This window comes from Oncorhynchus clarkii, chromosome 10 (genome assembly GCF_045791955.1).
Source record: "Oncorhynchus clarkii lewisi isolate Uvic-CL-2024 chromosome 10, UVic_Ocla_1.0, whole genome shotgun sequence".
Lineage (NCBI taxonomy): Eukaryota > Metazoa > Chordata > Actinopteri > Salmoniformes > Salmonidae > Oncorhynchus > Oncorhynchus clarkii.
Genome location: NC_092156.1, coordinates 46,402,696 through 46,420,376, shown reverse-complemented (window position 1 = coordinate 46,420,376; position 17,681 = coordinate 46,402,696). Strand labels below are relative to the sequence as shown.

The 17,681-nt window shown below is 42.6% G+C and overlaps 1 protein-coding gene across 2 annotated transcripts; it reads left to right on the top strand.

Moving 5' to 3' along the window:
• Window positions 1-4,029: 4,029 nt before the first annotated feature.
• On the top strand, window positions 4,030-15,148 carry LOC139418632 (dnaJ homolog subfamily C member 18-like). Of its 2 annotated transcripts, none has more exons than XM_071168238.1 (9): window positions 4,030-4,765; window positions 9,341-9,515; window positions 9,668-9,813; window positions 10,089-10,295; window positions 11,818-11,930; window positions 12,427-12,539; window positions 12,927-13,099; window positions 13,254-13,963; window positions 14,183-15,148. In XM_071168238.1, exons 1-8 carry the CDS (start codon window positions 4,639-4,641, stop codon window positions 13,376-13,378), a joined length of 1,179 nt encoding a protein of 392 aa, XP_071024339.1. In that variant the 5' UTR covers window positions 4,030-4,638; the 3' UTR covers window positions 13,379-13,963; window positions 14,183-15,148. The 2 variants fall into 2 exon arrangements, with proteins under 2 accessions (XP_071024339.1, XP_071024340.1); XM_071168239.1 differs by having other exon boundaries at window positions 12,430-12,539; window positions 14,183-14,976.
• The last annotated feature ends 2,533 nt before the right edge of the window (window positions 15,149-17,681 follow it).

Sequence of the window (17,681 nt, the reverse complement as noted above, 5' to 3'; positions counted from 1 at the left end):
TGGCAAGTGACATTTTCTACCTGAGTCTGTAATACCAACATGTTTCAAACAGACCACCATAGTCCCTGTGCCCAGGAGCACTAAGGTAATGTGCCTAAATGACTATCGACCCGTAGCACTCACGTCTGTAGCCATGAAGTGCTTTGAAAGGCTGGTCATGGCTCAAATCAACACCATTATCCCAGAAACCCTAGACCCACTCCAATTTGCATTCCTCCCCAACAGATCTACAGATGATGAAATCTCTATTGCACACTGCCTTTCCCACCTGGACAAAAGGAAAACCTATGTGAGAATGCTATCCTTTTTGGGATAGGGGGCAGCATTTTCACTTTTGGATGAATAGCGTGCCCAGAGTGAACTGCCTCCTACTCTGTCCCAGATGCTAATATATGCATATTACTATTAGTATTGGATAGAAGACACTCGAAAGTTTCTAAAACTGTTTGAATGATGTCTGTGAGTATAACAGAACTTATATGGCAGGTGAAAAGCTGAGAAAAATCCAACCAGGAAGTGGGAAAGGTTTGTAGTTTTTCAAAGCTTGGCCGACCGAATACACAGTGTCTATGGAGTCAAGTTGCACTGCCTACGGCTTCCACTAGATGTCAACCGTCTTTAGAAACTTGTCTTAGGATTCTACTATAAAGGAGGCTCATGAGACCTGTTTGAGTCAGTGGTCTGGCAGAGTGCCTTGGTCTCATGACGCATGGTCACAAGAGACTTAGCTCTTGTTCCAGTGCTTTTCTTCAGACATAGGAATTCTCCGGTTGGAACCTTATTGATGATTTATGTTACAAACAACCTAAAGATTGATTCCATACATCGTTTCACTTGTTTCTACGACCTGTAACGGAACTTTTCAAGTTTTTGTCTGGACGAAGTGCTCGCGCCTCATGAAGATGGATTACTGGGCTGAACATACATATATTGTGTAACATGATGTCCTATGAGTGTCATCTGATGAAGATTATCAAAGGTTAGTGATTCATTTTATCTATATTTCTGCTTTTTGTGACTCCTATCTTTGGCTGGAAAAATGGCTGTGTGTTTGGCAGTGACCTAACAATCATATGTTGTGCTTTCGCTGTAAAGCATTTTTGAAATCGGACACGATTAACAATAAGTTTTTCTTTCATTTACTGTATTGGACTTGTTAATGTGTGAAAGTTACATATTTCAAAAAAACATTTTTGAATTTCGCGAGCTGCCTTTTCAGCGGAATGTTGTCGAGGGGTTCGTTAGCAGAACGCCTGCCCTAGAAAGGCTATTCATTGACTACAGCTCAGTGTTCAACACCATAGTGCCCTCAAAGCTCATCACTAAGCTAAGGACCCTGGGACTAAACACCTCCCTCTGCAACTGGATCCTGGACTGCCTGATGGGAAAACTGACATGGTCCAAACACACTAAGACATTCGTTAAATGACAAAGCCTATTCCCCCCTCAGGAGACTGAAAAGATTTGGCATGGGTCCTCAGATCCTCAAAAGGTTCTACAGCTGCACCATGGTTGAATCACTGTCTGGTATGGCAACTGCTCGGCCTCCGACCACAAGGCACTACAGAGGGTAGTGTGTACGGCCCAGTACATCACTGGGGCCAAGCTTCCCGCCATCCAGGACCTCTACACCAGGCGGTGTCAGAGGAAGGCCCTAAAAATTGTCAAAGACTCCAGTCACCCCGGTTATAGACGGTTCTCTCTTCTACCGCACGGCAAGTGGTTCCGGAGCACCAAGTCTAGGTCCAAAAGGCTTAACAGCTTCTACCCCCAAGCCATACGACTCATGAACAGCTAAGGGCTACCCAGACCCCTATTTTACACTGCTGCTACTCTCTGTTTATAATCTATGCAGGTCACTTTAACTCTACCTACATCGACTCTGTATTGGTACCCCCTGTTTATAGCCACGCTATTGTTATTTTACTGCTGCTGTTTAATTATTTGTAAATTATATATATAAAATAACAAGTTTTTCTTAACTTCTTATAGCATTGTTGGTTAAGGGCATGTAAGTAAGCATTTCACTGTTGTATTCGATGCATGTGACAAATACAATTTGATTTGATTAATACACTTTTTTTTTTAAACAGCTGGAAATCTGGTGTTTCTATGTCAAACAGTTTTGTTATGTTTCAGTCTTCTCTGATGTATATAAAGTGTAATATTTGGTTGCAAACTCATTAAGTGTGTCTTCTTTTTTTAAAGCCCATAACCATGTGTGTGAGGTGTATACTTTGGTTTCAAAGTAGATTTTTTTAAAGACTACCAAGAAACACTGTGTGACTCTGATTTAGCCCACTGAGGTAAAAGGTTTAATTCTGTTGAGACATTTTCATTGGCTAAAATAAATTTGATCAGGCTTTTGTGCTCCATATTTAGTTTAAGATAGATTTTAAGTAGGTCTGTTGTAAAATAAATAACATTAGCCTATTTCTGTCATTTGTTGGGTATGGTAGGCCCTTGCTTTTGATGGTAATTACTGCAATATAGCCAGTTAAAAACTTTTGTGAAGGTTTAAACCTGTTCGCAATTGTTTTATTTCATTCAGTTGAACCATTTTCTGTGTCCAAATTAAGTTTAATGTTGTGTTTTCTGCAATATAATAGCCTGCAGATATATTCCATATAAACAATGGCTTGACTTACTTTTAATATTACCCTAATAAAGTATAGAAACTTTTGTGAATGTTTGGTGTGGTGTGGCTTGTCGTTGCAGAATCAGAATTAGTTAGGTAACATTGATATATAAGATGTTTTATCTACTTTCATAAATATGCTTATGTGGGAAAAGTCACTTGGGCCCCAGAGAGGGGAGAGGTCAGGCTTGTCTTCATATGTGAGGGTATCTGTTAAACCATGTGAGGGGCTCCACAATGTCTGTTCCCATTGGGGGGAGGAGTATGGCAGTGTCTGGAACCATTGTATGTCCCCTCTGATGTTGAAACTTATCTTGACCTAGTATATGACCGAGAGGCTCACTCTCCTCTCAGGGAGCTTGTCCAGGGGTGGGTTGTATTTGAGATGGGAGTATCTAGAATTGACAATTGATATATGCCCTTGGATGAGGTAATGTTTTGGTAATATGAAGTACCAAGAATGAGAAGTAGACCTATAGGCCTATAGGCCTATGCATGCAATGCCCTGATGCATTTAGCACTCAAATCTCCGACAGCTGAACCAAAAAATAGGCTATAAAGTTAGCTACACATCGAATAACAATGAATAGTGTTTTTTCATGTCTTATGATCCGTTTTTAATGTCACATAAATGTGGTTAATTTGGACAATATCCATCGTTTACCAAATGTCTGTTAAATTAAAATATTCCCGGTCACGTTGTCCAATGTAAAATCTCCCCGAAGGAACTCCTTAAATGTGCCTATTGTTTTTATGCATATTTTAGAATATTCGCATTAATATCTGTCGACAACTGCATGGAAACCTATAGACACACTAAAAACTATAAATGCGCGAGTCCAGTGTCACTTTCATTATGCCTGCACATCATGGTTCACCAGCAGCCCCAAACATCTAAAGAATAAACTACAGACTAGGGTTGAACATTATCCCAATGTAATTCTAAAACATATGTCTTGATTTGATTAGAGCTTTGATCGGCATGATAATTCAAATCTGATGCTACCTGAGCCTGATGAGCTATACATTAAGTACATTTTATGAGCCCAAGTAAAAAATAAAAAATAAATGATTGTGCCCTTATCCAATACTATGTTATAGGCTACCGCAAATTTCGCACGACAGAAAAACCCATAGATGTAGCTATGTTAAAAAACAAGATGACCCTGGAAAGCCAGGTGGAGATGTGTACATTAAACGTGCATTCAGTCCTTATATTACTGTAGCATATGCTGCTGCAAAATTAGGGACCACAGTGGAAATAAGATCTCAACTGTATTGCACAATCCCGATCACTTTTTAAACGATTTGTGTTTATACAGTAGGTTTTACGTTGGGGAGGGGGGTGCATTTTTTTAATGATATGTTGAGTTGGACCAGTCTCCACCTCCCCCAGTAAATTTCACTTGCATATGATCAAATGTGATTGACTGTTTAGACAATTATTAAATACAGGTTATTGGCACTTTTCTACTTTCATCTCGGGGAGTTTTTTTTAGAACGTTTAAAAGATTCCGTACCCCGGAAGTGATTGGTTAGTGTTGTGGTAACCTGAAACAAATCACACCAGTTCTATAATGTCGGTATTACATTTCTCAGTCATGCACGGATTTGTACTACTTCAGTTTTGTATGTCGACTTGAATAGGCGCGCTTGCACCCGTGTTCGTGTCTGAATTGTGGCAGTCGTCATCATCGCTATGATACCTGATAGTTACGGCGAAATATCGTAGCTAACCGATTGCTGGCTAGCTTAGCTAACGTTAGCTTGTTATCTGGATGTAAACAAAGCTAGTTCGTTACCGTTAATTGAGTTGACATACAACGTCCAGGTAATTCTGAACATAAGATTGCTAGCTTAACTAAAATCTTACAATTTCAGGCAGTCAACCGCATTTGTGTTGCTAGCGTACTGTAGCTAATTGGGGTTGCAGGCCTCTGTGAGAACAAGCTAACGGTAAAAAGCTAGCTACAGTAGCTAGCTATCGAACAGCTGTCAAAATGGATAGAGCGGAATCAGATCGGTTGATAGAGAAAGCAAAGCTGTGCTTGCGGTCAGGGCGGAGAGAAAAGGCCCTTCAACTGTTGTATGAAGCCCAGAAAATATTTCCCAGCACTCGGGCCAGAGGTAAGTGTCCAGTAATGGCCGTCTTGTTAGCCTTGCTTGCCAACTTGAATGTTAAAATAGAAAGTGCAACGTCTGCATCTTGTGAATGTGAATTGCATAATGTATGCTCGAATCAGCGAATGTGTTATGCATGTCATCTGAATATTTACAACATGGTCAGGCTTATAATATAAACAATATTTTTAGATAGCATGTTTGTGCCTGTAAGTGGATTTACTTTTTATAACCTGTAGGCCACACTACAATGTATAGTTACTGTAACTAGTAATGTTTATTTGACTTTACTTGCCGTGCTATTACTCAACCTGGAGGTGCAGCTGTCAGCCAGCCAAATTGGTTGTTATCGTTGAACAAGGCAGTTCCCCTGTAGGCCGTCATTGTAAAATAAGAATTTGTTCTTAACTGTCTTGCCTAGTTAAATAAAGGTTAAATTTAAAAATAAATGTTATTTTTTTCTTCAAAACACCTGCTCTTTTCATGACAGACTTGACCAATAAGGATCCCTTATTGATGTCGAATGTTAAATCCACTTCAATCAGTGTAGATCATTGGTCACCAACCTTTTGAGTGAAGATCAAATCAAATGTATTTATATAGCCCTTCGTACATCAACTGATATCTCAAAGTGCTGTACAGAAACCCAGCCTAAAACCCTAAACAGCAAGCAATGCAGGTGTAGAAGCACGGTGGCTAGGAAAAACTCCCTAGAAAGGCCAAAACATGGCCTGGTTCCTCTCTAGGTTTCTTCCTATGTGGGGTGGCCAGTCCTCTTCTGGCTGTGCCGGGTGGAGATTATAACAGAACATGGCCAAGATGTTCAAATGTTCATAAATGACCAGCATGGTCCAATAATAATAAGGCAGAACAGTTGAAACTGGAGCAGCAGCACGGCCAGGTGGACTGGGGACAGCAAGGAGTCATCATGTCAGGTAGTCCTGAGGCATGGTCCTAGGGCTCAGGTCCTCTGAGAGAGAGAAAGAGAGAATTAGATAGAGCACACTTAAATTCACACAGGACACCGAATAGGACAGGAGAAGTACTCCAGATATAACAAACTGACCCTAGCCCCCCGACACAAACTACTGCAGCATAAATACTGGAGGCTGAGACAGGAGGGGTCAGGAGACACTGTGGCCCCATCCGAGGACACCCCCGGACAGGGCCAAACAGGAAGGATATAACCCCACCCACTTTGCCAAAGCACAGCCCCCACACCACTAGAGGGATATCTTCAACCACCAACTTACTATCCTGAGACAAGGCCGAGTATAGCCCACAAAGATTTCCGCCACGGCACAACCCAAGGGGGGGGGGGCGCCAACCCAGACAAGACGATCACATCAGTGACTCAACCCACTCAGGTGACGCACCCCTCCCAGGGACGGTATGAGAGAGGCCCAGTAAGCCAGTGACTCAGCCCCTGTAATAGGGTTAGAGGCAGAGAATCCCAGTGGAAAGAGGGGAACCGGCCAGGCAGAGACAGCAAGGGCGGTTCGTTGCTCCAGAGCCTTTCCGTTCACCTTCACACTCATGAGCCAGACTACACTCAATCATATGACCCACTGAAGAGATGAGTCTTCAGTAAAGACTTAAAGGTTGAGACCGAGTTTGCGTCTCTCACATGGGTAGGCAGACCGTTCCATAAAAATGGAGCTCTATAGGAGAAAGCCCTGTCTCCAGCTGTTTGCTTAGAAATTCTAGGGACAATTAGGAGGCCTGCGTCTTGTGACCGTAGCGTACGTGTAGGTATGTACGGCGGGACCAAATCAGAGAGATAGGTAGGAGCAAGCCCATGTAATGCTTTGTAGGTTAGCAGTAAAACCTTAATCAGCCCTTGCTTTGACAGGAAGCCAGTGTAGGGAGGCTAGCACTGGAGTAATATGATCAAGTTTTTTGGTTCTAGTCAGGATTCTAGCAGCCGTATTTAGCACTAACTTAAGTTTATTTAGTGTTTTATCCGGGTAGCCGGAAAGTAGAGTATTGCAGTAGTCTAACCTAGAAGTGACAAAAGCATGGATTCATTTTTCTGCATCATTTTTGGACAGAAAGTTTCTGATTTTTGCGATGTTACGTAGATGGAAAAAAGCTGTCCTTGAAATGGTCTTGATATGTTCTTCAAAAGAGAGATCAGGGTCCAGAGTAACACCGAGGTCCTTCAGTTTTATTTGAGACGACTGTACAACAATTAAGATTAATTGTCAGATTCAACAGAAGATCTCTTTGTTTCTTGGGACCTAGAACAAGCATCTCTGTTTTGTCCGAGTTTAAAAGTAGAACGTTTGCAGCCATCCACTTCCTTATGTCTGAAACACATGCTTCTAGCGAGGGCAATTTTGGGGCTTCACCATGTTTCATTGAAATGTACAGCTGTGTGTCACCCGCATAGCAGTGAAAGTTAACATTATGTTTTTGAATGACATCCCCAAGAGGTAAAATATATAGTGAAAACAATAGTGGTCCTAAAACAGAACCTTGAGGAACACCGAAATTTACAGTTGATTTGTCAGAGGACAAACCATTCACAGAGACAAACTGATATCTTTCCGACAGATAAGATCTAAACCAGGCCATGATCAGTCATATAATAAAAACGTAAGCCTATTTAACATTAACCATTTAAAAACCGTTCTGTAGCAATGAGATTTGTGCAGTAGGCTATAAGCCCAATACATTATCACTACATATTGGCTATGCCGGAATTGCCCTGCCAATGCTGTTCTTCTCAGACCATTTTGAAATTATATTTAAAAATATTTTGTATATGATCACACTGTTCATAGTTCATTTGTTGTATTACTTGTGAGGTACAGCTAAGTGAGCTGGGCTGATGGCCTGCATCTGAGGGGAGGGAGCAGTGGTGAGACTGCCTCTCACCGTCTCTCTCTCCCTCCTTCTGCTGAGAAAAGGGGGACACAAGTCTTCCAGCTGATGGCGAAACTTAAGAGCCAATTTAAGCTTGATCTGAAAATGTGGTCGGAGGCGCCGTGTGGATGGTGTGACGCAATCGCGGGGCCTCCAGATGCATGCAGAGGCCAAACTGAGCTCCAGCATCGCTGTGCGCCTCCCAAATTTTGTAACATTGCTGAGAGCTCCAAATACCCTCATGCACCAATTCATGTTACTCCTATGACCCCCCCAAAAAATGAAATAGTCCTCAATATTAAAAAAGACACAAGCTGCTAATGATAACGCAAGGTTATCGGAACACTTACAGGCTCTGCATGGTCATTCTGACATCCGCATTGGCCGTGCAGCATTTATGGTGGTATGGCCTCTGCAGAACTCTGGGCATTCGTACTACTTGTGTTTTGCCGAGCAGCGCTGCGCTGTTGTCAAGGAGGTGAGTTTGTGTTTTATTCAGGACCCATCCGCTCTCACCTACCAACAACCAATCATGTCTATACGGAGCCCTCCGCATTGTTTAAACATTTGAGCGGAGCAGAGCATGCGGTACAGGAGCTCCGTTTGACCTCTGCGTGTCTCTGGAGGCTTCGCAATTGCGTTACACCATCCACACGGTGCCTCCGAACACATTTTCGGATCAAGCATAAATTGTCTCTTGGCTATACTCATTACAATTTAGCTGGTTGTAGCATTTTATGTGTTGAACAAGGTGTTGGTGGTGCTGAGTAACAACTTGAACATGAATTAACTCATAAAAACAGCAGCCGGCTCTCTGCTGTATTCATTGTCTCTCTAGTGATGGTTTTGAAATCTCACAGTATCAACTTTGCTGTGCGTTCAAGGCTTTTGTTTTTTTACAGTCTAAGGCGCAAACTGTGCAGACATGGTGATCTGAGCTATTTGACTGGCCAGCGGTAGGCCTTCTGGTGCACTTGATTTGCTCTCTGGGCCTGCCGGGTAGGACACATGAAATGGTTCAAAATGGGAACACTTTGCCTTGCCGGCGCTAGGGCTGAATCAAGTGCACCTACCGGCAACAGTACGAGAAATAAAATAGGAGCCCAAGGCTTTTTCGTTGGGTTTTTACAGAAATGTTTGGTGATCAACTAGGAATCCCTTAGAGATCTACCAGTTGGTGACCACTGGTGTAGATGAAGGGGAGGAGACAGATTAAAGAAGGATTTTTAAGCCTTGAGACAATGATGGTGTGTGTGCCATTGAGGGTGAATGGGCAAGACAAATTGCCTTTGAATGAGGTATGGTAGTAGATACCAGGTGCACCGGTGTGAGTGTGTCAAACTGCAACGCTGCAGGGTTTTTCATGCTCAACAGCTTCCTGTGTGTATCAAGAATGTTCCACCACCCAAAGGACATTCGGCTAACTTGACACAACTGCGAGAGTCAACATGGGCTAGCATCCCAGTGGAACGCTTTTGACACCTTGTAGAGTCCATGCCCTGACGAATTGAGGCTGTTCTAAGGGCAAAAGTGGGTGCAACTCAATATTAGGAAGGTGTTCCTAATGTTTTGTACACACAGTATAAGTAACTCATCATCTTCTGTTGACAAGAAGGGACTAGGTTAGGGGGATACATGTTTCAGGTACACACCTGTCCAGACTGGCTGTTTTCTTCTATTAATATTTGCACCCATGCCTGATCTCTCCATCAGTGCTGATTGATGCCATAGTGAGGAATGGAAGCTCTGCTGCTCCAGAGGAGCCCCACATACCCCCGCCGCGTGGCTTTCGATCCAATGAAGAGGACGGGGATCGAGAGGAAGCGCGCAAAGGGGCCAACGAGGAGAAGAAGACCTACACAGAGGATCAGCGCCAGGGTGTTCTCAGGTACCTGAGTGATAGGCCTACGTTCATTTTGAGCACTTACAGACCTTCGCTACATTTTGTCAAGATGTCCGCCCAGTGACAGGGCAAATGCACATTGTCCTGTTTTGGTATCAGATTTCGTACTAATCTTTGTGGGGTTTGATCCATTGCAGGATAAAGAAATGCAAGGACTTCTATGAGATCCTGGGCGTTCCTAAAGACTCTAGCGATGAAGATCTGAAGAAGGCATACAGGAAGCTGGCACTGAAGTTCCACCCTGACAAGAACTGTGCCCCGGGAGCCACAGATGCATTTAAAGGTAAAGGGATGCCTCTGTTAGTGCTGTGTTTCCCTGACCTGATCTAGGACTCATCTGAATCACATCTTTCTCCTCTGTGAGCAATTTAAAAAAAATTCTAACAACAAAATAGATTAATAAATAGGGCCTCTGTATATTGTGGGACTGCTGGTGCAGATAATTAGCTCCTTAATTATCATGCTATTGTGGCCCGGCATATGCATCGAGTCAGACAACGACACACCAAGAGCATCAATCATAGGCCTGATAAGTGTTTGTTTTTTCCCCCTCTACAGCCATAGGCAATGCGTATGCAGTGCTGAGCAATGCTGAGCAGCGTCATAAGTATGACCAGTACGGAGAGCAGGCTCCCTCTGAGAGCACCACCCACTCCTCAGCCCAAGCTCGCCATGGACACTACCGCAACTTCAACAGGAACTTTGAGGCTGACATCTCCCCTGAAGAGCTTTTCAATATCTTCTTTGGAGGAAGATTTCCCACAGGTAAGATTTGCGTGTGTGTAGAAGTCGAGGTTATTAGGAGTAAATTGAAAAGGTTACAGCGTGATTGAAATTGAAAGGAAACGTTACCGCGTTAGCGGAAACGGCATTCACGGGAAACGCTGCATATGTTCGGCTCAATCGGGAATGACCTTTACATTTCTATTGCGTAATCTGTAACGCTTCAGCGGTAGATTGAATGGAGCCCTAAAACAAACCATGAAGACTTTTGTAAACGGAAATAAAGTGAAGAAACCCATTTGAAAAACTGAAACTAACTCAAATATGAAAAACATCAAATAATATTCAGTTTTAGTTTGTTTTCTTCTAAACTTTGGGCAAAAATGAAATTGGGTTTTCAAGCTTTTTTTTCCCCCCAATGGGGTTTTCATGCTTGCTTTATCTGGCAGGTAAATGCCACCAGGAGATGACAATGGTTGAAATAAGCCTAGCGTGTGCATCACTAGTCTCTCAAGACTTGACCGGTTGCCTCCCACAATGTACCGATGTTCCTGCATACACGTCTGTAGAAGTGTCTGCGTCAGTTGGGAACAGAGGGGAGTCGCAAATGGGATGCGTCTCACCGCCGTATCTGCTTGTTGCCCAAGTGTAAAACATTCCCGCCGGACACAACGTAGTATCTAGCTAGCAAGACGGAGAATGGTTATTTGTAATGAGTGCTTTTCGCAAGTGGCTAGTTTGCATCTACCTTCACTAAAAACCAAGTGCAAAGGCTTTGCCTGCAAACTTTAGTTTCTAATCGTGATGTTCTGGCCCGCCTACCCATACTCATGAATTGTAGAGAGTTGTGCGTCTTAAGACGACCCTCTCTGGAACAAATCCCCCCCCCCCCCCCCTTTCGAAATGTCCAAGAGACATCCTCCCCAGACCTAGCGCTGCCTAGGTCTGGGATTTCCGAGACGAGTGCGCATCACTATCACTGTAGCTAACAAATGTGCCATGACTTTATTTGTTGTTGTTTTTTCCTCTCTTTCAGATATAGGTACTTGTTTCTTACATGTACTACTAAAGCTGAAAAAGATGTAAAAATATTAGTATAAAAATGGGCAAGTTTTCTTCCATATTTCTGCAACCAGTCTAGGCACTAATTGTTTTAAATCCAAGTCACAATGAGGTTGACTTCACAATTTAAACCTATCAATTTATGTATTACTGCCCCTGTGGCAAGAAGTCAAATCCCCCAAAATTATAGGCCTACAAAACTGAAATGTCTCTTAGCCTCCCACGCCTAGTCTACTTTGTCCTTAACATTAAAACTGAAACTAAATAATATGAAAACTAAAACTAGTAAATCAAGTCAGAAAACAAACTTAAACTCACATTTCAAATAAACATAGAAAAAACTAATAGAAATAAAAACCGATAATAACCTTGGTGGAACTGTGTGCATGCATGTGTCTGAAAGAGAGATGGCGTGTGCGTTCTCTCTCTTGTTCCTTTCATTTTGGATTAGTCACCTTGTCGGTTGTTGCGTAGTAGTTACGCGTGTGTTCTGCTCCCTCAGGCAACATCCATGTGTACACAAACAGAGGCGCCACCTACTCTAACTTCTACCAGCCTCGTCGGCGACGTGCATATGAGAGGCGCGATGAGGAAGTGGAGGAGAACCGCAGTCCGGTCAGTCAGTGCCCACATCAGGAGGAATCTCCTAGAAACTCCCGCCAGTTCACATCATAGATGTTCTGTAGCTGTGTGATTAACCCAACAGAGCTACAGCTGATTTTTCTATGGGCGCACAGTTTAACTCGCATGGCTACAGCGTATGTATTTCCTATGTGTTCACAATTAATGCTGGGCCTTACATTTAGATATCTTTAAGATTGGGTTTTTGATCCTGTTTCTGCCATTTTGGATATTATTTCCCTTTATGCAGTGCTACAATAGGCAATAAAAATGAGAACCTTATGCTGCTCCAAGAGGGTCAGTTAAAGGTTGACCAATGAAACGGACCAGCTGTGAAAATGAGTAAACAAGCTTTTCTTTTTCTTTTTGTTGTTGTTGCAATAGTGTCCTAGAAACATTACTGCAGATTGATTTTTACATGTATTTACAGGTATATGGTTTGGTGTAAACCTTTGCTTTAACATATCTTTCTGGCGTTGCCTTTCCTCAGCAGAACACCTTCACTGCCTTCCTGCAGCTTCTTCCTGTGCTGGTGCTGATCCTCATATCTGTTGTGACCCAACTGATGGCCACCAACCCTCCCTACAGTCTCTTCTACAAACCGTGAGTCAACCACAATCAACCAAGCTTCTTGATGACACGTTTGCCTCTAAAGTAGACTGCATGTGTATGAGCCTCATTCAGACTAGTTCCATGGTAACAACTGGGTGCAGAGTGCATGAGGACCCTTTAAGAGCAGGGGTGGGCAACTCCAGTCCTCGAGGGCCTGATTGACGTCACACTTCTTCTCCATCCCTAGCAAACACAGCTGATTTTAATCAAATTGCATTCTAAACTGAAGATCATGATTAGGTGATTAGAGCTGGGGCAAAACTGTGACACCAATCAGGACCTCGAGGACTGGAGTTGCCCACCCCTGCGTTTGCGGGTGAGGTGTATTTCCCCCTTAAGTCTGCCTGTAGTGGGACTGACTGTATATTTGTCTTTCAGGGCCATGGGTCTGGTGGTCTCCCGGGAGACCCAGAATATGGGTGTGCCCTACTACGTGGACAAGGGCTTCCAGAAGGAGTACCGTGGGGAGTCCCTGGAGGAGCTGGAGAAAACCATAGAGAGTGACTACATTGAACACCTGCAGAGCAGCTGCTGGAAGGAGAAACAGCAGAGTACGTCCAGCTGCAGTCAGATCCTGGCAGCTTGGCACGGTCCCCATTTGGAGACATGTTGACTGAGGCAGCCACGCATGGTTTATCCATGTTGCAGAGTATGAATTTGATCCATATATAAGCTGATATGTTTTTCTCTCCATCCTCGTTCCAGAGTCGGACTTGGCGAACCTTGCCCAACTGTACCGTGATGACAGGCTGAAGGCGAAGGCTGAGTCTCTAAAGCTGGACAACTGTGACAAGCTGTACCGTTTTGTGGGCCGACAGAGAGGAGAATGAGGGGCTTAAGACAGGAGGAGAGGGAGGCATCTCTTTGCAGCTGGGAAATTGACACTACTCGTTTTAAAATTTTAATTTATTTATTCAAAATCGGGTCACTTTTTTTTTTTTTTTAAGAAGAAGAATTGTCTCTTCTCTCTGGTTAGAGCACCGTGGCAGCCAAAGCCATTTTGAATTGAAACATTGTGCCTTCTCTCCTCTCGGATGGAAGAAAGTGGAGGAGCATGTACTGTAAGCTGCCAAGCCTGGCTCTTTGTAGATAACATGAAGCCCTGCCTGGCTGGCTCGGGGATTGTTGTATTGATGTACAGGAGCCTTGTTTCTACTTCCTTACATTAAGGAATATGGGCTTGCTTACAAGGTTTGAGAATATGGTTCTGTTCATACGTACACTTTCTGTTAGTCACCTGTTTGAAGCATGTTTAGTACTGGTGGGTTACTCATTTTTATCTGGATTTCTGTGGCGTGGGTTACATTTGAGTATATTGAGTAGGTATTGGGAAAGAGCATAGCTAGAGCCGTGACTTAGTTTTGAACTGGGAAGAACGTTTTAATTGCGAAGGCAGGCAAGGTTCAGATACAGAGGCAAACGACGTTTTTTTTTTTTTTTTTTTTTTTTTTTTTAACCAGACAAGTCAGTTAAGAACAAATTCTTATTTTCAATGACGGCCTGGGAACAGTGGATTAACTGCCTGTTCAGGGGCAGAACGACAGATTTGTACCTTGTCAGCTCGGGGGTTTGAACTCGCAACCTTCCGGTTACTAGTCCAACGCTCTAACCACTAGGCTACGCTGCCGCCCCAGGCAAACGATGTGAGAGATTCTATTTGAAAAGACCGCTCTATAGGGTCTTAAACTGTGAAGGAAAAATGTGTAGATTTGTCACGCCTGCTCGTTAGAGAAACAAAGCAAGGCAAGAGCTATACATCTCTAGCGTATTAGATCCACGTACAATTTAACTGCGGATCTCTGTTTTATGTGAAGACCGATGCGTTGATCCCTTTTTTTTTCTCCTTTTCATTTGCCGTGCATTAAGACTTTGCCAGACAGCGTTGCTGTTAGTTGTATTTATTGTCCGTTATTTGGTCATTTCCTTCTCGAGCACATTTTTGATGCTGTTTAATTCTGAGCCCGATGTCCCTATTCCCTGATGCATGCATAGTTGATCCAGGTTTTTGTGTTACACATCAGGTGCTCAGTCGGCCGCTACACCGCAACTCTCTGTGAAGGACTATTATTAAGAGCAATCCACACATCCTGCCCATTTCATGTAATCGACTAACTTTACTAAAGAGCTTTTAAACATGCTTTAGTTTGGGTTTCTCCAAAAGGAACAGTTGTTTCAGTAATAGTTTCAATCTTCTAATGCTTGACCTTTCATTTTAGTCAGATCATAAATCCAGCAGACGGAGGGTTAACGGCCAAACTAGTGGCAGACCGACAGGATGGGGCTGGGGGGGGGGCGGTAAACGGATTACAGATTAGACCTGATGTTAACTGGAAACCTAGTGGTCCCTTGGCTAAACTCTGGTGTCCCGTTGATTTGTGCTGCCAGAGCAGGTTTTCAAGCTGGTTGAATAAAATCTTAAAACAATCTATTGGTGTCTCTGGGGAGCTTTTGTTTTGTTTCCTGATGCTATACTCCCATTTTCCAACTGATTCAGATTCAGAATGTTTAATAGTCACGTGTACAGGGTTACAGGTGTGATTGTAGGGTACAGTGAAAATCTTCAGCTTTGAGCTTCAACATGCAGTGAAATAAAATAGAAATACAACTCTCTCTCTCTCATATACAGTTGAAGTTGGAAGTTTGCATGCACCTTAGCCAAATACATTTAATCTCAGTTTTTCACAATTCCTGACATTTAATACTAGTAAAAATTGTCTTAAGTCAGTTAGGATCACCACTTTATTTTAAGAATGTGAAACGTCAATAATAGTTGAGAATATTTTATTTCAGCTTTTATTTCTTTCATCACATTCCCAGTGGGTCAGAAGTTTACATACACTCAATTAGTATTTGGTAGCATTGTCTTTAAATTGTTTAACTTGGGTCAAACGTTTCGGGTAACCTTCCACAAGCGTCGCACAATAAGTTGGGTGAATTTTGGCCTGTTCCTCCTGACAGAGCTGGTGTAAGAGTCAGGTTTGTAGGCCTCCTTGCTCGCACATGCTTTTTCAGTTCTGCCCACAAATGTTCTATAGGGTTGAGGTCAGGGCTTTGTGATGGCCACTCATACCTTGACTTTGTTGTCCTTAAGCCATTTTGCCACAACTTTGGAAGTATGCTTGGGGTCATTGTCCATTTGTAAGACCCATTTGCGACGAAGCTTTAAACTTCCTGACTGATGTCTTGAGATGTTGCTTCAATATATCCACGTAATTTTGATTCCTCATGATGCCATCTATTTTGTGAAGTGCACCAGTCCCTCCTGCAGCAAAGCACCCCCACAACATGACGCTGCCACCCCCGTGCTTCACGGTTGGGATGGTGTTCTTCGGTTTGCAAGCCTCCCCCCTTTTCCTCCAAACATAACGATGGTCATTATGGCCAAACAGTTCTATTTTTGTTTCATTAGACCAGAGGACATTTCTCCAAAACGTACGATCTTATATATACATACACACACACACCCAGCAAAAAAAATAAACATCCCTTTTCAGGACCCTGTCTTTCAAAGATAATTCATAAAAATCCACAGATCTTCATTGTAAAGGGTTCAAACACTGTTTCCCATGCTTGTTCAATGAACATGCACCTGTGGAACGGTCGTTAAGACACTAACAGCTTACAGACGGTAGGCAATTAAGGTCACAAGGTGTGAATGGAGGACCACCAGATCAAGACCCTGTCATGGCCAGCCCGATCTCCAGACCTGAACCCCATTGAAAACCTCTGGAATGTGATCAAGAGGAAGATGGTCAAAAGGCATCAAACAAAGCCGAGCTGCTTTTTGCGCCAGGAGTGGCATAAACATCACACAACATCAACTTGAAAGACTGGTGGAGAGCATGCTAAGACGCATGAAAGCTGTGATTGAAAATCAGGGTTATTCCACCAAATATTGATTTCTGAACTCTTCCTAAGTTAAAACAGTATTGTGTTGTTTAAAAATGAATATGAACTTATTTTCTTTGCATTATTAGAGGTCTGACAACTATCTTTTTTGTTATTTTGACCAGTTATTTTATGCAAATAAATGCTCTAAATTACAATATTTTATTTGGAATTTGGGAGAAATGTCGGGTTACAGAATAAAACAAAACATTTCATTTTACCCAAACACATACCTATAAATAGTCAAACTGATCATTTTGCAGTGGTCTCTTGTTATATATATACACCTTTATTTTTGATTAGGCAAGTCAGTTAAGAACAAATTCTTATTTACAACAACGGTCTAGGAACAGTGGGTTAACTCCCTTGCAGCATGCCTAATGCACGTTCACGCAGATAAGCAGGGACCCTGTGCATCTTTCTTTTGGTGTTTTTCCAGAGTCAGTAGAAAGGCCTCTTTAGTGTTCTCTAAGTTTTCATAACCGTGACCTTAATTGCCTACCGTCTGTAAGTTGTTTGTGTCTTAACGCCCGTTGCACAGGTGCATGTTCATTAATTGTTTATGGTTCATTGAACAAGCATGGGAAACTGTGTTTAAACCCTTTGCAATGAAGATCTGTAAAGTTATTTGGATTTTTACAAATTATCTTTGAAGGACAGGGTCCTGAAAAAGGGACGTTTATGTTTTTGCTGAGTTATACACACACACACACACACACACACACACTCCATTTGGAAAGTATTCAGACCCCTTGCCTTTTTACAAATGTTACGTTAAACTTATTCTAAAAACGTATTAAACTACCCACAATACCCCATAATGACAAAGCGAAAACAGGTTTAGAGATTTTGGCAAATTTATTTAAAATAAAAAACAAATACCTTATTTACATACGTATTTAGACCCTTTCCTATGAGACTCAAAACTGAGCTCAGGTGCATCCTGTTTCCATTGATCATTCTTAAGATGTTTCTACAACTTGGAGTCCACCTGTGGTAAATTCATTTGATTGGACTATATAAAAAGGTCCCACAGTTGACAGTGCAAGTCAGAGAAACAACCAAGCCATGAGGTCGAAGGAATTGTCCATAAAGAACACAGTGGCCTCCATCATTCTTAAATGGAAGAGGTTTGGAACCACCAAGCCTCTCCCTAGAGCTGGCCAGCCTGGCCAAACTGAACAATCGGAGAAGAAGGGCCTTAGTCAGGGAGGTGACTAAGAACCCAATGGTCACTCTGACAGA